Source organism: Branchiostoma floridae, chromosome 6, assembly GCF_000003815.2.
Source record: "Branchiostoma floridae strain S238N-H82 chromosome 6, Bfl_VNyyK, whole genome shotgun sequence".
In the NCBI taxonomy this organism is placed as follows: Eukaryota; Metazoa; Chordata; class Leptocardii; order Amphioxiformes; family Branchiostomatidae; genus Branchiostoma; species Branchiostoma floridae.
This window is the reverse complement of record NC_049984.1, coordinates 5,579,417-5,604,431: the sequence shown is the minus strand read 5'-3', so window position 1 is coordinate 5,604,431 and position 25,015 is coordinate 5,579,417. Positions and strand designations below refer to the sequence as shown.

The 25,015-nt window shown below is 40.3% G+C and overlaps 4 protein-coding genes across 4 annotated transcripts in view; 1 reads left to right on the top strand and 3 right to left on the bottom strand.

Annotated features, from left to right (window-relative positions):
* LOC118417533 (malonate--CoA ligase ACSF3, mitochondrial-like) overlaps positions 1 to 3,980 on the bottom strand; it is a 7,691-nt gene extending 3,711 nt beyond the window's left edge. Inside the window, exons 1-4 of the mRNA XM_035823120.1 lie at positions 3,259 to 3,980; positions 2,728 to 2,883; positions 2,124 to 2,305; positions 492 to 664 (exon numbers count right to left, since the gene is read on the bottom strand). Of these exons, the coding sequence (XP_035679013.1) occupies positions 492 to 664; positions 2,124 to 2,305; positions 2,728 to 2,883; positions 3,259 to 3,942 (1,195 nt within the window). The 5' untranslated portion in view covers positions 3,943 to 3,980. The remainder of the gene's footprint in view (positions 1 to 491; positions 665 to 2,123; positions 2,306 to 2,727; positions 2,884 to 3,258) is intronic.
* Positions 3,981 to 4,169: 189 nt separating this feature from the next.
* On the top strand, positions 4,170 to 6,859 carry LOC118417108 (triple QxxK/R motif-containing protein-like). Its single transcript, XM_035822509.1, has 4 exons — positions 4,170 to 4,294; positions 4,850 to 4,929; positions 6,012 to 6,097; positions 6,589 to 6,859. Exons 2-4 carry the CDS (start codon positions 4,869 to 4,871, stop codon positions 6,682 to 6,684), a joined length of 243 nt encoding a protein of 80 aa, XP_035678402.1. The 5' UTR covers positions 4,170 to 4,294; positions 4,850 to 4,868; the 3' UTR covers positions 6,685 to 6,859.
* A 1,767-nt stretch (positions 6,860 to 8,626) lies between these two features.
* LOC118417097 lies at positions 8,627 to 14,708 on the bottom strand. The gene is made up of 5 exons (XM_035822497.1): positions 14,032 to 14,708; positions 10,454 to 10,543; positions 9,881 to 10,030; positions 9,484 to 9,533; positions 8,627 to 9,168 (listed from the first exon to the last, which is right to left on the bottom strand). Exons 1-5 carry the CDS (start codon positions 14,582 to 14,584, stop codon positions 9,088 to 9,090), a joined length of 924 nt encoding a protein of 307 aa, XP_035678390.1. The 5' UTR covers positions 14,585 to 14,708; the 3' UTR covers positions 8,627 to 9,087.
* Positions 14,709 to 18,356: 3,648 nt separating this feature from the next.
* LOC118417105 (chromosome transmission fidelity protein 8 homolog) lies at positions 18,357 to 20,128 on the bottom strand. The gene is made up of 3 exons (XM_035822505.1): positions 19,945 to 20,128; positions 19,280 to 19,400; positions 18,357 to 18,867 (listed from the first exon to the last, which is right to left on the bottom strand). Exons 1-3 carry the CDS (start codon positions 19,965 to 19,967, stop codon positions 18,610 to 18,612), a joined length of 402 nt encoding a protein of 133 aa, XP_035678398.1. The 5' UTR covers positions 19,968 to 20,128; the 3' UTR covers positions 18,357 to 18,609.
* Between the last annotated feature and the right edge of the window lie 4,887 nt (positions 20,129 to 25,015).

The following is a 25,015-nucleotide window of genomic DNA, read 5'->3' as shown; positions in this document are numbered from 1 at the left end:
CATGGTTGTCTTGCTAGATTATATTTGACAATCAGGCATCTAGCAAGCTGGTACAGGTACAAAGCAAAGGGCAGAAGAAGTTTACTTGTGTGTCCATGTTCTGTTTCAATCCTGGACCAGATTTTTTTTCGCCTGTCTGTCATAATTAACAATTATCAAGTTATGCATTGTCAATCCTTCATGCCATATCGCTCCAGCAGACAAAGGAGACTCAGTAGCTGTAACTAGCCATGTATCCAAACCTATCAGAGCTGCCAAGTTTCTTTAATCCTCTCTGCAACGTTCCATGAAATATTCAAATGCCAAACGGTCCCCAATCAAGCAGGGCCAGACCTATAGTAGGGAGCATGAAGGAGACTCAGTAGCTATGATTAGAGGTAGCCTTCTATCCAAACCTATTATACATTTGTAGCTGCTAAGTTTCCTTTGTCCTCTCTGCAAAATTCAACATTCACAATCAAGCAGGGCCAGAGCTATATACATATAGGAACAAAAATGAGATAGTGACGAGAGCTGACCAGCGCGCCTGTCTCCGTGGAGAGGGTTGGACAGTGCCATGCCGATCTCCGTCATGCCGTATCGCTCCAGCAGCCGGTGTCCCGTGATCTCCTCCCACCGCTCCATGATTGGCTGCGGCAGGGCAGCGGAACCCGACACCATCAGTCTGAAATATGGAAACCGTATAACAATTTCACTTCTCGGATATTTGGGGCAAAATGGTGTAATTGACCAAGAAGGAAAAAAATAGACATATATAAAGTTGTACATTACATATAAGATGCTGAAGAACAGACTGTAATGTTTGATCCACTCCCACCGGAATCAACCCCTACTTTTTTTCATAAAGTGTGGTGTGCGTGCACAAAAAAGGTGTGCCTCCTTAATATGTGAGGCACCTCCAGTTATAAATCCCATCCGAGAAGATGTCCCTACAACCAAAGCTAGGCACTCATTTTTAGCTCAGTACAGTGATGACATAGGTGGAAAGTGTCTTTTCCTAGGGCACATTGTTGGATTCTGCTCTGGATTCAAACCTAGAACCTTTAGATTCTGAGTCAACAACCAAACCAACAAGAACAACTTGCCTTGTTTTCCATTGTACTTCTATAGTGTTTCAAGTGCAAACTCAAGGATATTGCAAACTCTTTATTTTCACTATACAGCAAAGTTTCAGATCAACTTGCAAACTTAAAAAAATTCATAGTATCAAAACCAAAAGTAGCCATAAAATCCAGGCAAAAACGTGTCTGAATGCTAACTTGTTTGTACCAACAAAAGAGCCTGGTCTATAGATATAGGGGTCAAAAGTCCTATTTACTGACCCCTAAGGTGTTTCACGTGGCTGTCTTCACATGATTGGTTACCTGCCTTTTATCACGTGAAGAAATCCACGTTAGAAACGGACTCTATATCTACATCATAATCAGGCAGTAGGAGCAATTATCGTCTTGACAAATAGGGTGTCACCTAGTAAAGTGCTGACTTACCACTACTCTGGTTGACATGTCCTGACGTAACCCTCCAACAACATTTCTAAACGTGTCATTGGTAAATATCATTGAACGCAATTGATCAGGCCATACTAATTCATTTCCCTGGTTCTTGGATACATGTACTTGCAAGAAGATAATGTAACAGGCAAGTAAAATAAAAGTAGAAATAAATAAACCCAAATGCCACCATAGGTGATATAAAGTGGATACACAAGGTTGGTTATCAAATCAATTATCAAGCTATGCATTTTCAGTCCTAAATGCATTGTAAATGGAAAAACCTAGGTTCTATGGAGACTGACAAGAACTTTCTACAACTATTGGTGCTGCAAAACGAGCATTTTGGAATTGAGCTGTATTAAGAATGGCACCTTTTTCCTAGGGTACCTTGCTTCAGTTTAATAGGGTTGGGAAGTAAAGCGGACGTCTTGTGTTTGAGGACAGCCACACCTTTGAGCTTGTCAAAGTATGCAACAGACTCGGCAATAAGAGTAGGTATCCATCCCGTTTGATTGAATCAAACCATCTGGTTTTACATAGCTTGATATTATTAAATGTACAGAACTGGTGTGTCATGTTTACACAGCTTACCGGTTACTGGTATGTGATACAAACAAACAGTTGACTCACCTAACCTTCTCCCTACAGACAGCTTTGACGTAGTCCCTGACACGTGGTTTGGTGTAGTGTTTGTCATAGTGTTCGATCATCTTGGCGTAGATGGTGGGCACGGCCATAAAAACATTCATCCTCTGGGAGACAGAGTCTGACCACTGCGACAGGAGGGAGGCACTCAGAAGGGCCTTCCACGTCTGTGGCATACAAAATAAAGCTCAATGATACAGATTTCTTTAAAGTCTTCTTTTCACTACTAAAGTACATGTTCATATCTAGTTGCTTGATAATATCCATTTGCTTGCATAATTGCTATTTGGCATATCTTATTACCTGGTTGTCTAACTTCCATCGACACAAAGGACATGGGCACACTCTACATACATGAAGTTAAAAATCTCAATAATACATTGGCTGGAAACTTTTCCCAGGAGGTTGCAATATTTAAAGGATGAACATACATGGTCATTTTATGGACGTGGTCGCTTATACAAGTTTCACTGTACAAAAATATTTCTGCCTAAATATGACAAAAACTTCATCTCACATAAAACATAAAAACACCACAAATATCTAAAAATCTGAAATACTACTACTAGATGCAAACTGGTCCACAGACGTTTTCCGCGCTGAACTGCTCCATCATGGTGACCATGGCTCCCGACCACAGCGGACACATCAGACAGTTGACGATCCCATGGACGTGGTGCAGGGGCAGGACGTGCAGGATAACGTCTGTGTGAGACCACTCCCAGGTCTCAACCATCGCCTCTACCTGAGAAGAACAATCAGAACAAGAGTTTGAAGATCTGTGAAATTCAAACCTAGAGGTGTGAAATACTAAGAGTGTCACATTTTTCTTAATTACTTTGTAGTTCATTAATAAGCATTATGTTCATGGCTCCACCTACACATGGGTAGCATCTGGAAGTGTGGGTAATATATCAAAGGTGAAGACCCCTGAGTCATAAACAAACTATGTTTATTTCATGGAGACAAGGAGGTTTTAATGGAGGTTATAATCAAAAGAAACTCCTTGGTTAAAAACAGATTGACATACTTCATTATTTCTGGTTCATACTTGATTCAGCTAGCTCATTGTCTTATGCCGTTAACTGTTTATATCAAACATACAAAACAAATAACTTACCTGAGCTTGCAGATTTTTGTGAGTGGTCAGCACACCTTTGGGTCTACCCGTGGTCCCACTGGTGTATATTATCATCGCACCTCTGTCCTTCCAGCTACGACTTCCCAAGTCCAGGAGGATATCCACACATTCTCCCATCTTGGTCTTCATCTCTGAATTCTCCCTTTGTATGTAGTTCTCTCTCTTCAACATGAGAGGTTTGATGTCCGAGTTTTCCGTTATGATGGCAGCTTTATCTGCGTAGTCTTCTGTGTACATGAGGAGGGAAGCTTGAGAATCTGAGAGAACATATTCTAACTCCGGTACGGGGTGGGTTTTACATAAAGGAACGGCCACGCCGCCACTTATCCAAGCAGACCACTGGGAGATGACATAAGACACATCATTTGGACACAGGAAGGCTATCCTCGCCCCCTTCACGTCGTCACTGGTACCCAGAACTGAGGATATCTTCTGTGAGAGGAGGCAACCTTGTTGGAGCAAGTCCAGATACGAGTGTGACCCGTTTCGGTCGATGATAGCCGTCCTGTCGGCATATTTCTGCGCTCTGAGGAAAACAGGGGTTCCTTGAGTTGATGATGAGGAGAAGTAGACGCCATTTTGAGTAAAAACTGCCGCGTTCTTGAGGTAAACAGTTGTAGGGAGGTTAAATCTAACCCTGGAAGTGAAGATTCGAAGCAGCATGTTGTCCTCTCCTTGGCCCTGAACTTTGCACCCTGTGCGTTGGACCAAACGATTATACAACGGAGGACTCTTTTTTAAGATAAATAATTGTCCGTACATACAAGAAGAAAATTTGAATGAACAATAATATTTTATATCTATAACATTAATTATAGTATATCAAATATCCGTGTTGTATCTATATTTTTATTTGATTGGAAATATCAAAAGTTGTTTGACATCAACGCCCCCAGAAAAAAGTGAGATCTGTCTAAACTTCCCAGGATGCAAAGACGTAAACATGGACGGCAACTGAGCAAAGAAAACTTTTCCAGCACGGATGACACAAAAAATCTTCACGCAAACAGCTCAGGTTAGCTCAAATTAGATGTTTTCTGGGAGCTCTTATCCAGTTTAACGATTTTATGGAACTTTATAGGAGGAAATAGTTTTTGAAACGAAGAAAAAGCGGCTAACAGTCGTCTGGGGGAGGGGCGAAGTTGAACGTACGTGGCGCTTTAGCTGAAGTCTCTTGAACAAAATAATCTATCGATTGGTCATGTACATTTTTGCGTATCCTGGTTTTGCAAGGGAACAGGAATATAACGGATCTCGTTGTAATAGCGAACAGAGCTCAAATTTTTATATTTATCATTGCATAATACGAATATAAAATTTTAAGGGTTCGTCAGAAAATAATGAAATTTTGAATCTGAGTTTTGTTGTTCAACACTTCTTGATGTTGTTCACTTCAATTTACTGCAATGTTTTGCTTCTATTCTTATCTGTCTAATTGCCATTCGTAAATATTTTTTGACAAAAAAAAAAAAACGACAATGCCTTCAATACCTTTGAAAGTTATCCAACAGGCATCTTTTGGTGACAAGTTGTAATAAAAAATGAAGTTGTATCTTGTTTTCACCATCAGTTTTCCAGAACAAGAAATCATGGGGAGGAAAGAAGTTAGCAGTGGGACTCTGAATGTGGACCAATACAGGAAGAAGATTGGTAAGTGTCAGGAAATCTCCATCTACATAACCTGGTAACCAGTCCTTCGTGGCTTGGCCTACGTAGCTAGTGCAAGCTCTCTGCGGGTTCAGATGAAGCTCTCTGCCACTGAGGTATCGTTTTCATGTCGAGTAATTAAATCCCACTGGGAAAAGCTTCCACGGCGTGAAAATCCTACCGGGTGCAAATGATTGCCTCAGCAGCAGAGAGCTTCATCTGCCCCATAGAGAGCTTGCACTAGCTACGTAGGTCAAGCCATGATTGACTGTATTCTAGGTTACCATCCACATATCCAGCCTTGCTCTCATCCCTGCTCAAAAACAATTCACCCTTACATAATTAATTGTAGCCTGATGTCCAAACTGTAAGCTGGTACACAGTTTAAAGTACACACGTCCAATGTGATGTATGTGGGTAATTTTCACAGTTGAAGTCATTTGAGACATCTCGACATGTATCAAGCTTGGTCTAGACAAGAAGTGACCTTTGACCTCATGTACACTTCAGACTTTAAACCGGCTAGTTCTGGCGCCAGTTTGCAACTCTGGTCAAATAGTCTAGCTTCCATTCATTGAGAAACAATTGGCATTTCAACACTTGCCTAAAATGTATTGGAGTCTCAGCTGGGATTGGCTTCAATTGCACAGCCCTACTGTAAATGCATTTAAGTTTGTGGGGATTTAATTTCCCATTAGAGGTTAAAAGGACTTTTGCGGTGGTTTTAAGTTCATGGTAACACCATTGACTACAGTCTAATACCATAATAGAAAAATGTTCGTGGTGGTTTTCAGTTTGCGGTGAAGTGGTCACCTCAAAAAACGCGAACATTAATCCACCACAAACATTTCTGCATTTACAGTATGTGTTGGCATGATAATGGGGTTCAAACAGGCATTTGGAATTTCTAACCTTGTTGTTGCGGTATGGTGACAACTTTTGTCACAAACAGCATACACTGCACATAGCAAGGAAACAATTTTCTCACTGTGTAAATATCAAAAGATGACCTTTGTCCAAGTGGTTTGGTCAGTCTTGTATAAACAAGTTGACCTTTTTTTTTCTCAAATTCTTTCTTCCTCCAGGAAAGCAGGACTGGAAGAAATCTAAAAAGGATGTGAAAGCAACAAAACAGCTGAAGGATATCAAGGAATCTGCTATGGGCATAAAGGTGGATTAAGTTTCTTATTCTATAATTTTAAGTTTCATATTTACAGGATGTAAAGTAATGTTGTATCCCTTCTCAGTGTTTCAATTATGCAGCACTATTTCATTATTCTATTCTATTCTATTTTGTTTTTCCTTTTTTTTTTCTTTTTTTTTTTTATTCACTCTGTTCTTCTCACAATACATGAAATATTGTTATGCACTTTCTTTATGTTTTACATATGTTGAACAATTTTCTGTAAATTTTTATGATGCAGTTATCAATATCTGTAAACCCGGTATAACCGCCCTTTGTGAAACACACCAGCTTTGCAGACACCAAAGGAAAATGTTTCTTAAAGTTGAAAATATGTGCAGAAAAAGTACAATAACCTCGATGACCAAATCTATTTCACACCTGATGCTTATCATTGGCAGTGCAATGTTATAAGTGGAGAAATTGTTCCTCTGTTATTATTTGTATTACACCGTTGGTTCTTATCTTTTTTTCTCCAGGATGTGGCCTTGATAGTAACAGCCTTTGCCTTCATGCTGGGAGTTATCTACATATTCTTGTACATGTACCTGGACCAGCAACCCTCTGCCAAGTAGTGGACTATGCTACACTGACTTCTCAATTTCTCCAATATCTACAACCTCCTGCAAAATAGTATACACATAGAACATGCTACACTGATTTTTAAACTTGTCCAGAATCTACAAACCTATGCAAAGTCTACAACACTACAGTAATACATAGAATTACAAATCAGGGTTGAACAAGTTTTCTAAAATCCACTTGTCCTATCGGGCAAGCACATAAAAAATGTACTTGCCTGAACCAATTTTTCACTTGCCCAAAATTCAAATGTCACTGTTACTAGTATATGCATTTTCACTTCCAGCAATGGAATTCTCTGTAGACAATTGCTTGATGTTATGACTGTAAAAAGTAACAAGTATATCAAAATTGCACTAAAATCAATGGAAAAATCTTACTTGCCCGATCGGACAAGTGGGGTAGGACATGCACTTGCCCGAACAGCACTTTCACTTGCCCTGGACAATAGGGCTAGTGGACTTGTTTATCCCTGCAAATACTGCCATTTTTTAACGATTTAAAGTGGCTGGAAATACATTGTATAGAACAGGTTCAGATGGTAGCTAGAGCAATACATGTATGTGTATGAAGCATGTCCTAGCATAATTTAAGCAAAGTCCATATAATGTAATTATTTTGTGCGGAATGTTGCATTTACATGTAGTAAAAAAAAGGAGGTTATGTTTATGTTTTTTTTTTATGCTTTAAAAGTTTGTATCTAGACATACATCTGGAGGACTTCCTTATTACCAACAATTTGTATGAAATTGAGAAGAATGTGGGTTGATATTTTTACTGCCAGTACAGACATGAAACACACACCCAGATACTTTTTCCACTCGATCCTAACTGGCAAATTTTAAGTCACTTTGCTGCTGTAGTCTATTTGCATAGATAATTTTGATAGTGTTTTCATCCAAATTAGTTTCACATTGTATGTATTTCTTTTAGATATTTCTTTGCTTTGAAATTAATGTCAAGCAAAATTTCATTCCATGAATTTTCTACAAAGAATATGCAACGATAAATGACCTAGTGTCTTACTACACTTTGTGTAGCCGTACTTAAATTTAAATTTATCAATAAGCATAACGACAGAGACAATATGTGAGTTAGACAATTTTATTAAAACATTGTCAAAAATCAGACGTATATTTGTGAAAAGGTGGCAAGACATTGTGGAAAAATAAATCAATAGATTTTCACTAATGTGCGTGCGTTAGTTTTTGTGTCCAGCACTCATTGTTATCAGACTTCCAAATAAATTCTTACTGAAATCAAGATATATAGAATCTAACTTCATATTATGTTGATCCATAACATCAATTCAAAACACAGAAAAAAAATGTCTTATTCATTACAAGTCATTGAAAAGTGATGTTGCCATTAGATTTACCGCTGATCATCAGTTGGCAAGTCCAAAGCTTTCTTTAAATCTTCCCCCAAAAGGTCTTAACCATTCTTAAGATATCTGGTATACATTCCTTAGACAAAACCAAATCTAAAACCAATAAAACGTTAAAACATATCAGAAAGTCCTATATTCCTTACCTAGTTTCGAACAAGTTGCATTGAATACGCATTGCTGTGTTGAAACATCCATGCTTCTTCCTAATTATATTTGCATTGAAATGGCATTGCTCCAGCACCACGGTACAGTAACAAAAGGCTCCGCCCCTGGAATGTTGCCAAAATGGGAAAGTACATGGCTATCGCTTGTGTGTTGTTGTTTTTAAGGTGTGAATGAATAGAATTCTTGCATTTCCTACATTAAACTTCAATTAATTGGAAAGAGCAAAAGATTTCTTGAAGCAATCGGGGTGGGGGTGGGGGTGTTTTGGGGGTGGTATCGCAAAGGTTTTTGTCCAACAATTGTTTGAAGCGTTTTAACTGAAAATTGGCAAAAACATCTATTCTAATAGGACCCATTCACTAACGGTTGAGCTGAACTGCATGTTCGTTGAAATAGAAAGGAAATAAGCACACTTTGACAACTTCTTTTGTATCATGATTTTTTAGTCGATATGAACTTTTAAGATTGAAAAAAAAATTGAAAAAGTGTATAAAAGTTGCACAAATGTGATACCGTGTTTGAAACTGCAAAAAAAATCCTGTCCAATATCGGACATATTTTCTCATCCACAGGAAAAACTTCAGTTACAAAGCCATGCCCATTTTGGGGAAATTCAACCTCTGTCTGAGCAAGGGCTTGAGTGACCCTTCAATACTTCATACCGTTACAATGTTAGCTGATGTGATATCCCATAAGTTACCTGGTATCCAGGCCTATTATGGCTGCCGAGTCTCTTTCGTCCTGTTCACTATGTACAGAGAAGACGAAGAGACTTGGCAGCCATAAGAAGTCTGGATACCACGCTACCTATAGGTTGCCCTGAGTTAGAGTTATCTAGTGTTCAGTAGGTGAACTGTGAGATGGTGCACATGATGTCTTTTCCGTCTTGATCCTTGAGAGCGGACCGCTGCGTGTAGGTACCCTGGGAAGGAAAACGAAATGAATATATCTCAATGTTTGAAATCTATTATCAAAATATGTTTTGATGCGCAAAAAAAATACTCTTTTTTTCATTTTTGCCAAATCGCTGGCACACGCACGACAGTTCGTACGGCAATCGCAAACACACTTCTTAGTAACGTTACAACATGTACATTTGCATACGCACATAAAATATTCACAGGCACATGCACACAAACGCACACACGCAAATATACAGCGTCACACATACACGCCCGCACGCACACACACACATGCACACCGTCACACTAGGCTCAGTAAATTACTGAATACTTACGCTAGGCGTGTACGACGGAATGCTGATCTCTCTTTGGACAACCTCAGCTTCTGTAAGGACAAAAAAAAACGATGTACTAAATTTGCCTCCATTCAATACATTTACGTACCGAAGCACTCTACGATTTAAAGTAATGCCCAGAACAGTACATTCTTAGTTTCACGGTTATAATAACGGGGATACATTGTCTCACGTTTCTCAATCTTCCAGGACAGAGAATAGCTTCGGAACATGACCGCACCGTGACCTACTCCTGCTAACCATTGCCTTTTTATTTGCTTTTTTAAACAGCCCATCTTTCAGGCAGCCGTAATAAAACTCCCCGGAGTGAGTTAATTGACCTGACCGGCCGGGAAACGCCTTCAGTACCAAGGACAGGCTCCTTTAGTTTACGTACTTTCCACCGGGCAGTCCAGGCCCTTGTACGGGCACTGTCCGCTTGGGTCCTGCTCCAGCTCGCAGGCGTCCTCCCACTGGTTGTCGAACATGTCTCCGCCGTTATACTTCACCCACTGCAGACAGGACAGGCCTTCTACCTGCGGGAAGTCTGGGGAGACATACACTGCCGATTAACTGGTTGTGTAAAAGAAAACTCCTATGTCCTATGGTTAGCGCATGTTTGTGAAAAACGTACTGTACTAAAGATTGATATTTTTTTTATGTCTACTAAACATTCAGAAAGGACATAACAGTTACTGATATTTGTCTGGGAGACACACATCGCCGATATGGTTAGCGTATGTTTGCAAAAAAGGTACTGTACTAAAGATTGATATTTTTCTATGTCTGCTTAACACAGAAAAGACGCAACAGTTACTGATATGTTTCGCGGTGCGTCACCATAATGTTTCACCTCGCCTCTAAAGTTGCAATCGCTAAGCACCTTATCATCGAAACCATTACCGCCATATACCATTAACATCAGAAACTATTTATTAATAGCGCCTGGAAGCCATATAATCTATCTCACCCCAAGATGTGTTGAAGAAGATGACAGATTTGATGCCTCCGTTCCCGTTGTCCTGTAGCGTCGCTTTCCCCAACACACGGGTGGGGTTTTCTGAAAGGTACAGACGAACGTTTAACAAACGACCGACAACTGGATGCTTTATCATCTTTATTTTGTGATTTTTTCTACGCTTATGCATCCTTTAAAATTAATAAAAAACATATAATCTCCATGTTTGTACGCAATACTTTACAAAGATACAAGTCCTTACAAAGATACAAGACTAAAACAAAATAGTACAAAATGTTGCACAAACGGGTGTAAAACACCGAGAATGAAGATCACAATTAAGCCTATCTTACGTTTGTCAACCCCAACTAGAACTTAACTAAACTTAACTCATAACAGATTGAAGTTGCCAAAGTTATGAGTTTAGTAGCTACAAGAACAAAATATCAAATTCGTGTCAGTTTCATCAAAACGTCTATGTAAATTATGTTTCGAGAACAATGATCGCCGAGAGAAAGGGGGGGGGGTACAAAATGTAGAAACGAAAAAAAGGCAAAGTTCGTTGGAAGCATTAGCTGTACATGTGTCATCATCATGCACATGTGTGATGACAAAGGTTGCAGGAGATATCTACCATGTAGGTTGTTACTGTGTGCAGAGTTGATAAGCATGTTGACCAGAGTTTCTGATGCAATGACTTGGGCAAAGTACACAAAGCGTCGACCATTGCTTGTTCGTTCGTGTCAGCAAAGAAATGCGACGCGTGCCTCCAATTTTGTGGCTTTATATCTTGGCACAAAGCCGATGTAAATAACTTATAAGAGTCTATGTTGTTGTTAGAGGAAGTACTTCACAAGAAACCTACAGGAAATGGTATTGTTTTGATCGTTTGAGGAGTCGTTTTACTAGTTTTATCTATCAGAAGTATACAGGAAAAATAAGTGACAAGAAAAACAATTTTTCCTACCACAGTAAGGTTTCATTTCACACTGTTCCGCTACTGAAAGTCCGTAGTTTAATAATATCTATACTTGGGGGTACTGATTTTTCAAATATCGCGTTAAAGTTTTTAAACATTTGACTCAATTTGGTCACTGAAACGTCTTTAAATTTCTTCAATGTGAGTTTTTCAACTTTATGTTTTTCGGTGTTTTATTTGAAGGTGGTGATTTTGATGACGTGTGCACAATGTATCTTGTACTTTCAGCGTGGTGTTTCATATTTGTTACTCATCAATTAAGTCAATAAAGGTTGGAGTGAACAAACTTGAAAATTCGTCGCTACTATAGTTCACATGATGTGTCAATGTCCTCACACAACTTTGCACAGGGCGATTTCGAACGTTTGTTCGCGCGTGCGTACTACATGTCTCCGGAGCACGAACCGACGACTGTGGTCGATGAGGGCGATGCCAGGACAAGTGACTTATCGGCGGGACAGATAACCTTCGTCTGTGTACAGGGCAACAATGGAGGTTTCCCCTGTTAAACACCGCTTTACAGTACACAGGGCAATATTGAGGTTCCCCATGTTAAACACCGCTTTATAGATGGAGGTTTTCCCTGTTAAACACCGGTTTACAGATGTACTACATCATTTCAAGAGTCAAGGGAGTTGTTAACTTCAAACAAAACATATTTAATGCCAGATTCGGTGTGTATTCTTACATAATCACAATGTACTTGGAATACCGTTGACGGAAAGCAGACACGTAATCTCCAAGCAGATCATACGGCAGACAAGATGGTATGGAAAGCTGCCAGAGGAGTGAAGCCGGCCTAGGAGTGTGTTTGGCTACATGGCAACTACGTATACACTCCTTGGCCAGTTTAGTACTACGTTATGCCATTGTAGGATCTGCTTGGAGATTAGCAGAAACGATCGCAACAGCGGACGAAACAGAACACTGGTACTTATTTGAGTTGAGCATTTCCAAATCTCTGTACCAACGTGTTGTTATGGCTCCTTTTGTGTGTTGTTTATGCAAAGGAGTCAAACAAAGATTGATATCTACCTTGAGAAAAAGCCTTTCCAAAGCAACAAAACGTCCGATGATCGTCTGACATCAACATTACAACCGATTTATTTCAGCCCCAAACGAAATACTACACACAGCTGCTTTTGTTTCTGTGCCGTTTCAGCGCGAAACTTGTTCCCTGTACGCTAAATAAGGCAGGCCCAAGTTCATCGTGGTGAAAAGCAAGTTCTTGGCGTGACGATCTGTAGCCCTCGGGCTATTGTTAAACCGAGAACAGTTGGTGCAAAATACCGAGCTGTTGCGCTCAGTCAGGCAGCTAAGAAGGGCCTAAGAAGGGAATAGAGCAAACAATGGTACCGCTTGGGCTACTCTCCAAGCAGAGCTTGCGGTGGGAAAGATGGAGATGTTTTTATTCAGTTTGGTTACGCTTTTGCCACAAGATGGCAATGATGTAATCTCCAAACAGATGAAAGTGTGTTTCACGCCTGTATATAGTAATAATATACTTCATTTAGTAGTCTTCTAAGTATTTTGATTTAAAAGAGGCATTAAAAGGGAACCTTAGAAAGATATGAAACTAAAACAAAAGAGTACTAAACATTGAAATTTCCCTTGTGTGTTTTCCACAGCTGTGGGTAGACTACAAGCCTCCATCAGAGTGGCATCAGAACCTTCCCGTTGAAATCGCGAACCTGCCCTGCCCAACACATGCCAAAGAGAGGCCGGTAAAGGATACTAAAGGATACTCTCCAAGCAGAGGTTAGGCCCGCCGTTTTTTTAATCGTTTTTATCCGGCTTTCTATTTTGTATCATATCTTGTTTTGACACAGCAAGATACAATACAAAATACAATACAAAATTGAAAGACCGATAAAAACGACTAAAAACGTTACAAAAACAGCCGGAGCCTAACCTTTGCTTGGAGAGGAGGTAAAGGAGGCTAGTCTGAACTGGCCCTGACTGCTTGGAGATAAGCGATGATGCAATCACAGAAAACAACTTCCCCATTTCACAAACGTCGTCTGCAGATGACATCATCGTTTGGTCGAGTCAACACTTTCGGCCGATGTGGCAATGATTGGGTTATAACTTTGTATAAAAAAACTGGTCACAAAACTCCAGGGAAAAACGTTTTTACCTTTAAACACACACCGGTTGATCAGCTTCACAAATTAGGAACAGGTTTTGTAAGTAGATAACTTTACCACTGTCCCTATGGGGCCGTTATTTAGTGCGATGAGCTTAATTGGTACAACTTGCTAAAGGCGCAAATTAAAGGAAGCACCAATTTCTAACCTACTATTATCATAAGTCAACTCACCTATTGTAACTGTATACAGTTTGTCGCCAAAGCCTAGTCTCTACCAGACTAAGTAAACTAAACTACGTACGCTTGACGATATGAAGGAGAATATTTTGCCAGGGAAGTTTGGACAACGTAGAGTTTCATTAGCCTCCGACAGATATGTTACCCCTACCACTGACTCTTCTGGCCACAACTCTTTTTGGGCCGATATATATATAAATATATGTCCATGGGCCCTTTATTAAGGGCTGGTGGGGGTTAACCAAGGCCAAGGCCAACACAAAACACATACAAACATACACTCACCGCAGTCGTCCCAGTATTCCCCGATCTCCACGTAGTCGTTCTTGACGATGAAGTCGTCCCAGTACTTGGCGCCTTGAAGATGTCTTCTGTCAGAAACGTCCGGCAGGTCGAAGCTGATCTTGGTCCCGTCGCTTTGTGTGTAGAAGACACGCGGTTCCGCAGGTTTCTCGTGTTTGTGTTCCTTCTTACCCAGTCCGAGGGGCTTCTTACGGTCTTCCTTTTTGTCTTGGCGGCTGGAACCCCTGTCGGAATCGGACTTCTCCTCGGAGAATTGGTTTCTGAAGTCTTTGTCTTCGCCTAGCACGTCGTTTATGATATCTAGAGCCTCCTTGCTGCTACTGGAACTGTCGGCAGCGGGTTGATCGCCTTGCGCAATGTCGACCGGCGGCTCGGCGTGCTGGGCCTTCTCCCGGAAGGCTTTCGCGGCTTGCCGGTTGGCTTCGAGCGCGTCCTTCGGCGGAGGGTGGTGGAAGAAGTGGAAGTAGGTGTACAGTGGTGCCACGAACACGAACACCACTCCGGCACCGATCAGGGTGTTACGAAGCCAAGCCATGGCGGAGGAGAGTCGGGTGTTCTAGCGGTCGGTCTTCGGGATAAACACTGGTGCGGCCTGGATCGCAAGCTGGTGGACAAAGACGAAACGGCTAGATCAGCTTCTCTTCGGCTCTGTTTACGCTTTGTCAACAGCTGATCCCATCACGTGGGTCGGGCCCTTTAAAAGCAGTTATTGTTTCGCTATCCCAAATCACCAAGGGATCACCTTGTTTTGCTCTCAGTCACGCAGTTTGAAATAATTATCTCATCGTTCTTAAAGATGATATGAGATTCATAAAATATCAAATCAAGGAATATGGAAAAAAAGTTACATAGTGGCTATTGAAGTTATGACAATGATATGAAGAAATCTGATTCTTTGGAGTACGATGACATAAAAATGTCATCTTCAACCAGAGATTTTAATTCGGTTAGCATCGTCCGTCTAGATCATAAAAAATCAATGCGCACCACTATAAAAAGTTAGGCTTGAACAGAACATTTCAAGGTCACGATCATAGAAAAGACTGTTGTCCCAAAAGTTCAGATTTCCATTTTTTTTCCACACCGAAAGGCTATAAAAGCTGTACAGATGTGTACAAAATGGACATGTGTAAGCACAAAGTGATGACAAACGCGCAGTTTATTTTCTCCGGCCATTTAAATGCTTAGGACAAGCAAGACGTCCCGACCACAATGACTCATTTGTCACGGTCCAAAGTTTTCTCCGACCAATGGCCGCGGGGGGAATCTTCCACTGTTCAAACAGGGGGGAGTCAAAGGTCCTTCGATCTGACATTTGCGGTCGCTTCACGTGACGATAAGAAAAAGTGCTTAGAGTGCGCTAGATTTGTTTAAACGTTAATGCAAGCAAACAACAGGGGTTATTTATAAAAGAACCCTACCTACCGCCCCCATTCTTTATCTCATTAGAGAAGATAGCGACTGTATTACACCTGCTAGTGGGAAAACCTGTTTAACTTACATTTATGGTAGACCTTGTCTGAATGTAGCTTCTACCGGTAGTAGAAATTGGCCAAATAAGACAGAAAACATGCCAGAGGAGTTAGGTGGTCAAGAAAGTACAGTTAGGTGGTCAAGAAAGTACAGTTTCCGCCAATTAACTAGGTTTTTATTCCTAACTTTGCCAAAGTCCACTATTCCACCAGTAATACCCCCTCACATTAGGCGCGATTCGATCGGACCACGAGTCTGCGAGCTCTAATTTACGAGGAGGCATGACCCTGATGCCGACGAAGAAATGGCAGAGTTCCCCCTTCCCGTCAGGATCATGCCTCCTCGTAATTTAGAGCTTGCAGACTCGTCGTCCGATCGAATCGCGCCTAATGTGAGGGGGGTATAAGGGAGGCTGGCAGAGACTAGTCTTAATGCACATCGCGTACTCGTACACAAGTCAACGCCAGATCAGTGCACCCAATCTCCAAGCAGATGTTGGAATGTAAATTCTTAGGGAGCTAAAACAACGGTTCAACAGCAATGGAGAGCTGGGAAAATGTGACGACTTTGCCTTCCAAATTATATTTTGAAATAACAGCACAAACACAACTGGGCCTGGGTACCGTCCTCCGTAGTTGCTCTCCTTTTCGCTTGCTTACTACTGAGCACTAGTCTGGGAGACTCACCCACGCTTGACACTACTAAAAGCACTTCGCAAATTCCAACCCTGTGGGTTTATATAGAACTGTGCATCAGCAATAATGCCTTTACTGAATAGCATCCCGCAGTTAATAGAGCCAGCTGCTTTTCTCAATCACATGTTGTCCTTGTCCCTTTAGAATCCTTTTCAGTCACATATATGGTAAGCACGACGAAACAACAGTTGACAAGGATAAACGACCTCCAAGCAGATGTTAGGAGGTAGAACCGTAAAATTTCCTCTCCGATTGCGCCGTGGCGACTGACACGGTGACGTCATCGGTAAGATAATGCGGTAAGAAAACGTCCCAATCTACCCTCCCTACATCTGCTTGAAGATTACTCATTCTCAGCTGTAGACAAATGGTAGATAAGGCGCACAGCTCCGGTCACCGGGTCAGCTAGCAACATCCTGTTTTCGTACCGCTCCTTGAAATAAAGAACATGTTGTTGACGTTCACCTTGTTGTGCCTATAGTAACCCATTTATTATTAGATATACCATGTATGTTGTTTCAACCAGCTCCTGTGACACTTGTTCAGGTATTGGAACGCTGTTTACAAGTGATAACAGATTCCTGTGGTTTTCCACGAAACCGCAAGGTACCAAAGTACACCATATATGTTGCTGTGTGTAATTTGAGTTGTTGCTCTTCCTGCATTTATTGTTCACCTCCCGTCATCTATCCTTTGCCCTTTTTGTAGGTCATTGGGGGCACCATGGATAGTCGATCCACCATCCTCCACCACCTAACTCTGCCCTCCGCCGCTCTTATGATGTTCATCACTGTTCATTGTCACATGTGTCTCTCCTATGCTCCCACCTACCTACCTACCAAGTCCCTTGACCTCCTATCCTGGTCGTTAGGGGGGCAAGTTAGATACATGCTCCTACCATGTACTTGCAATCAGTGTCCAGGCATGAACTTGCAAGTAAACCTTCCTATCAAACAACTCATAGCTTCAGCTAGGCTCAGTCTGATCTGTTGTTTATGCTATATTGTTACTAGCTTTTAGACAAATACATGTAATGCCATAGTAGCCAGGTAACATCAACTCTCATAATTCCAACAGACACCCAAGGCTGCCATACAAAAATGTGAATTCAGAGATCCACTACTGCAGCCTCAGTATTCCCTGAAGTATGAAATAACCAGGTGTTCAAGATATTCTTGAGATTGTTTTGGTAACACAGTTTTCTTAGGCCACACCGATTTAATTTCTTGGTTCACGGATTCGCTCGCTCCTATTTTTTTGGAAAAAAAATAAAAATTACCACTCAGCAAATTTTCACCATTAATGAAACCATTCACCAACTTTCTGGTGTAGCAAATTGGCCTTTATATTATAAGCTCCTTAAAGTGTGGGTACAGGTGCTGTTACTGTACAAAAATAGTGTTTTTGTACTTTTTTCAAGCTGAAAACTTTTTTTCTTTATGTTTTGGATTAGTCATTACCTTTACCCCAGCCATTTTACAATTTTTATTTTTATTTTTATTTCGCCCTCTCGCTCCATATTGTTTATGAAAAAATCCGTGAACCAAGAAATAAAATTGGTGTGGCCTTATGCGGCAGTTTTACGGTACGCAGCAGTACTTTGAGATGATCGGTACACATACACACCAACATTACAACAGAGATGTCTGGCACAGATCCAAACACCCGACCTTGGCATTGTAAAGTGTTACCTTTGAATCTATAAGGAGACATAAGACGTGACTGTCTCACTCTTTTTATAGACTCAGTGTGTGAACTTTGATATGTAATGCATGCATGTGGAGAGGGTATTGAGTTTTGACCCTTCTACAGGTAAATGGGTTACTGAAAGTTAAAAGTGCCACCATGTGGTTCTTATATGAACTGCAAAGAATATCCTTTTTTTTCAATCATAAAGACCCACCATCCAAGACAAACTTGCTATGTTTGAATTGTCAAGTTTTTATGAAACATTGTTGCCAAAATTTGCAAACTTAAACAAACATGACATCTTGTAACAAGTGCATGTTCACAAATTAGTGTTTCAACCATTTCTCTTGTCCTTCCTTTTCTTTAGCCTAACTAAAATATCACACCTAAGTCATTAACCCAAGGCAGCAAGAGATTGTGTAAAAACAGGCTACCCTTTACTTATTGTTTCATGGGTATTAGCCATCTTTATTAGTCTTCTCATTTTAAACAAACAAACATTACAAGTTGTTTGTTTGTTTGAGCTTTTATCTATTTATGAAAAACTCAAATCAACGAGGTTTGGGTGAGACAAAACGTAACAAATACCATCTTGTCATCATCATCTGATCAACAATTAAGATACAGATTACATGATTGATGCCTGAATAAATCCATAAACATAATATATAGTTATCTATCAAATGACAACATTTTGTTTTCTTCAGTGTCCCCTCTTGTTGGGCAGGTTGATGATCGGCCGGGGCCTGTTCTTGAATACCAGCTTGTTCCTGATGACTGCCTTCACCAGGTAGTCTGAGCATTTCTCCGTGTCCGCTGCAGAAACACTGGTGTCCATACTCTCCGTGGAGTCGTCTTTGTTGTCCTTCTCCTTCTCCTTCACCAGCACAGCGAACGGTTTCTCCAGCTCCACCACCTTCCCATGTAGCACATGGTGCCCAATCAGTAGGATCGGCTGCCCCTGCCGTATTTGGAAATAAAAATACACGTCAAGAAGCAATCTATGACAAACTTCGGAAGATGGCAATGGTTTCATTTTTTTTCCTGTTTTGCATGACTTTTATTAAACTGCCATTTGCTGCATTTTGAGAGGCAATTCTCCATTTGAAACCATGCACATGCATGTTGTAGACATACTTAATATTCAGGCTTGGGCACATTTTTCAGACACCCAAAGACACAGCTAAAGGGGTCCACTATGAAAAAACATGTAAATCAAAAGGCATCAGAATGTTTGTTTGGGAGGACCTCTGGTGCTATATGATGGACTGCTTCAACTACTATATAATATAAAAGTAAAACTAAATATGCCATGACTCATTAGATGTACAAATGTTCTAGAAAAAAATAAAATGAAAAAGTTCTGTCCATACCCCCTTGGTAAAATGCAGTTCCCCTAGCCTGTTCCCAGGCAGCCCACTGCTGTCCCTGGTCTCCAGCTCCCCCTGCAGCTCCACCATGGTCCACTCAGGACAGCCACCCTCCGTCTGGGGCCTGGGTTTCAGGTTATCAGATTCACAGTCTTATTTAAAACATAGTTGACTTTAGCAAACATCAATTAAATTAGTGTATTAAATTAATCATGTTTAGTCATTCTATAAGTTCTTAAATTCTTCGAGTTTCCTATAATAGTATTTTTTTTACTTGAATGGAAAGTTGTCTTCATACTCATCTTTAACCTTAATAATAACCTTAACCTTAAGCTGTTGTGCTGGAACTTTGTTCTATTAATTTATTCATGTTTTCAGTACAGTCGGAGTAACGTTATATAATTTATGGGGGTGTTACACAAATTTTACATCACATCTGCCCGCTCCGTAAAATTATTTTCTACAAAAATCTGGGAACGAGGAATTAAACGTAACACTGAACTTGGGCTATACAAGTCCGGCCTAACGAGATTATTCGTTTTCTAATGGTGATGCCGGTAATTTTACTGGTGACATTATGCTGGGATGCCCCCCTCCCACCTTTATTATAACGTCACTCGTAAATTGTACACACAAAAAAATTCTAGACAATATTATTATATACTCACATTCGTATGGCGAACTGGACCATCTTGAACAGCTATCTATCACCAACAATCAAGCAAAATCCTCGCCAAAACGGCGCAATTTTCCTCCAACGGCCAAAGTATACGTAAAGGCGACCGTGCTGAACTGTACTTTCCCGCGCTTTTACAAATATGTTGACCTCAAGGTCACAACCTTTGACACCTGATGAACTTTGACACGCTAACCAAAAAAGCACGCGACGCAGCAAACTTTTTTTTCTGGCAAAAACGGAGTTAAAAACAAGAGAAGCCGAGGTTTTAGCACGTTTTAAGAAGAAGGGAGCATCATCAAGGTAACCAGGATGTTGATACAGATTTCTGGACGTTATTTTAGGGGAGAAATAAGAGATTGTGGGATTTGAAAATGTCGGTGTGGGGAGGGGGGGAGGAAACACGTGTTTAGACATCACATTATATTATACCATCCATTAAAATAATGACGCCCATGATTCAGTTAATAAGGTGAGAAGAGTAACTTATGCTTAAAATGCTGTTATTTTTATCAGATTTAATGAGATCATTGTTTTTGGTAATTTTGATCAAAATTGTATGCGATAACTCTACTAAATCGAAAACCAAACAAACTTTTTATCTAAGAAAATGCTACATAGATGTCTATGATAAAAACACAAATGATGTTTAAACAAGATTGATTATTGATATAGATAAAGGTTAATTCATTAAAAGCTGTAAAAAAAACACCTTAGTGTTACTTGTTATATGTGAAGTCTTCTTTAACTTTGTATTTATCAAAAAAAAAAAAGATAAGATTAAATTAAATTAAATCATCACCTTTATGTTGACCGTTGTTCCCACACCAGGAACCATGGGGGAGTTCAGACTCCACGATGTTCGGTTCTTCAGGTACATGCCCAAAGCTATCCACAGTATCGCTCATGAACAGATAAACAACAGGGTGGCTGTGTCCAGGTAGGGGCTTTTTTAAAAATGATTCTTCATTTTTTTTTCAAATTTTTCATTCAAGCCAATATCTGACAATACAGAAATTGCACAGTGTCTTTTTCCATCCAAAGTCGAATGTTTGTTGGATCGCTATAGTTATGTCTTTAATCTTTTGTTTGTTTTTCTCTTGCAGGTCGGACGGGTCCATAGAAGTGTACAGCATCAATGACAACTGGTACCAGGAGAAGGTAAGGAAATAATCTAATGTAAACATTGCCTAATCAGCAAAATGTCTGTGACATTTTATGACCCTTTGGGAATGCAGCCCCAACGGAGTTTCCCTAAGCTAAAGCTAAAGCTTAAGTTGCCATGCATCACCTTGCGATGTGTAGACCCGTCACCCATCTCCATTTTTAAGCCCTGGGGTCACACTTATATAAGTCACTACAGCAGGGGGCCAGTCCACTGGTAGTGAAGTGTGTTTAGCTTCCATACTCTTCCTCTTTGCAGAGAAAGAAGTATGTACCATTTTTAAGAGTCTTTGGTATGACCCGGCTACAACATCCAGTCTTCCTTGTTGGTCTCCCATCCAAGTACTGTCTGGACTGCACGTTGCTTAACTTCCGGGAGTTTCCCTACCCAGGCTTGAACTCTGAGTCTGAGCTCCCAACTCCCAACCTCATGGTTCCGAGGCAGGGTTGCTAACCACTGGACAATGCACTCTACCTAAGCTAAAGATTGAGCTCCCCCGTTGAATGTGTCACATTAACAACATCCCTTTGTCTTGCTGTAGATCATATGTGGAGATGCAGGGAGGTCGGTGGAAGCCATGGTCTGGGTCGGTCATCGTCTCTTCTCCGCTGGTCTCCATGGAGATATCATTGAGTACAACATGACCAAGCTTATACCAAAGGTAATATACTCAACTTGTTTAATTATATTATTACTGTATTCCAAAAGGCAGTTACTCAAGCAACTGGATATGATTTGGGAAACGGTCAGATGTTTCAACTAGCGTCCACTAGTTTTCGTCAGTATATCTTATTACCTGGATGTCTAATCTTCATTGACGTATTTCTGTATTCTTTTACAAGGGTAAGCTGCCATCAGTGACTAGCACTGCTTTTCAGGGGCCTCCCTAGATACACACACGACACATACACACAATACAATACTTACATAGCACAACATATATTGTATGTCATAAAATCGTGTCCTTTTTAATCATGTCCATATCCGTGCCAAGTTGTTATGGGTTGATGGTGAGAGGTCACACAATTCTCTTGCAGTGTTTTAAAAGTTTGTGTGGATACCACTTTTACTTCATATACTCAAGTCTGCATTGCTGAAATTTTTGGGGCATAGTGAAAATCTAGAATGTGCCATACCAGTATCTTTGAGTTTGGGGTTGAAACAATAGTAGCTACATTGCACTTCTACTGTCTTCTTTGTCCGGAAATGTCTATCTGCCCAAACTGGCAATAATACTTTAGATAGCATCATTCTTCATCTCAGTTTAGGATGACTATATCACATTTTCCACTGTGATGTTTCAGTATGCAGTGGACTCCTATGGAGGTGCAGTATGGTGTATGGCAGTCAACAGCACACAGTCTTCTATTGCGGTAAGTTTCATATGGAGTGGGTCGGCCATTTTCCCTCCTTTTAACTATGTTTACAGTACTAGTGTAGCTTTATCTTCTATAACCTCTTCAACAAAACAAAGACTCAACACTATATTTTGTAGTGCATATAAATAGGTTCTCATATAGGTTCAGAGTCTTATGCAGTCAAAACTGTCCAAGGGGACTTCTTTGGGGATCAGAAAATTGTGTTCACAGACACAATCTAGTCTGTGTTGACAGGGGATCACTAGAGCCAGGTAAATATTCGTAAGTTAAGGACCACCAAATGTAGTTCCACTGGCCAGGTGGTCCATATATAGAGGTGGTCATGTATGTTTGAGTGTATAATTTTACTCCACATATTGGAATGGATTCTTTGATATCTTGGCTTTTATCAAATAAAGAACATATTTGGTCGTATTTTCTTCAAGTTGTTTGCTACATGTGTGTTCTGTGTAAACCTTCTCAGGTTGGAAGTGAGGACGGTTGTGTACGGCTGTTTGAGGTCACAGAGGAAGAGCTGTCCTATTCAAGAGCTTTCAAGAAGCAAGAAGGTGAATTATTGTATTTAAAAGTTGTTGGTGACAAAAAGAAGTTTTACCACTTCTTTTTGACATTTGTCCTTAGCCTCTGTATTGTCACAGTATGTTATAGGTCAATTCGAGCAAGTTGACAAGAATTGCAGGGATCATTACTCAGTTTGATATCAACCAACCAACAAACAAACCAATCAATCAATCAATCCATCAATCACTCAATCTATCAAACAACTACAGACATCATCAGCTGATGCATGGTGACTGTAGACACCTCTCTCCAGGCAACTCCGTTCTTGGCACAAGACTTCCAATATGACCTCTACAGTTTTTATTATTAAAAGGATGGGTATCACCTTGTATGTAAAAATGTATCCTAGACACATACCTTTGCATGATGGATCCTATTGAATGATTGGGGCACTTTGGATAGCTCAGGTGGCAAACAACATCCTCACCATGACATTCCTTCTTCAGAGAGAATCTTGTCCCTATCCTGGCACGAGAGCGGAGAGGTGTTGGTGACCGGCTCATGTGACAACATCAGGGTCTGGGATGTGGCTACAGGTGAGAATCCTATCATGTACTATCTGTACTTTGTTATGTATAGCACACTAGTTTTGTGATGGCCGGTTCTTCGCATGCGAAGATCAGTGGGAAGGTTCTCCTCCTCTGCAGGCTCTCATGTGACTGTGAAGTTTAAAACTTGATCTGTATGTCCTGCTGTAAGAAGGGCTACAGCTGTCCTGAACCTTCTCTTATAGTTTTGTACAGTAACTACAGACTACAGAAATCTGGACTGTAAGGTTTGAGCTGCTCACACCAGGATAGGGGCACTTAATATTCTTTATGTTTGGCATGGTGGGAGCTTGTGCTTGAGTTTTGGTAAAATCTCTCTTAGGTGCTAGGACTTTAAGGTTCCTGAAGATAATTGGAAATGTTTCTTTTCTTTCTTCAGGTCTTCCTACCTTAAGAATAAAAGTTGAAAGACTAGTCCGAACCAGAGAAACCATTGTTTGGTGTGTGGCAATCTTAAGGTGAGTCTTTTTATGTAGAGCATTATTTAAATTTTTAGTTGTAAAAATACTGTTTTAAGTTAATACAACTGCTGGAATGTGTTTAATTACTAGTGTCGGTTAGTATTGATTCTTTAAATGAAAAGTTTGATTTCCATGATTTTGGTTTGTCTTCATGTTTTATGCTATTGATTTTCATGATGTTTTGCAGAGACTTTACAATAGTCAGTGGCGACTCTTTAGGCAAGACCAGGTTTTGGAATGGCAAACATGGAACACTAATACAGGTTAGTCGCTGTCAACTTGATACCAGTGTTGTCATTGTGTAACAACCCCATCTACTGATCCATTTTTAAACTGCACAGCATTTTCAAATATATTACTAAGTCTTCTTTCCTCAACTCAGATTGAGAGAAGACTTTATGTAGTGATTTCTTTAAAAGATGAATTTGTTCACAGAGAGAAGATTTGTGCTAGACAAAGAAAGATGTAATTTTATCAATTATGGTGTCAAAATATGTTTTTTTCTGCACCTTTTACAGAGTCACCATTGCCACAAAGCCGATGTACTGTCCTTGTGTGTTAGTAAGGTAAGAAATAGATTTTTTGCGAGTGACATTCATACAATGTAGCTACTCATTTTGGGGTGAATTTTCTCTTATTGATGATTTCATTTTTAAGATGTTATAATTGTGTGGTGTGATTGGCAGTACGTTGGCAGTACCCTGCCATGTCCCCATTCTTGTGCCCTTGGGAAAGGCACTTTACACCACTTTTTCCACTTCACACAGGTGAGTAGCTATCTTTGGCTGGGGACGTCCCTTGGATAGGATGTTAAATAAAGACTGTGCCATAATAATCAACATAATGATCGTGGGCACTTAAGGAAGAAAGAAAGCTAATTACAAACCTGTGATTTGATACAGGATGAAACGTTGGTGTGGACTGCCGGAGTCGACCCAAATGGTCATAC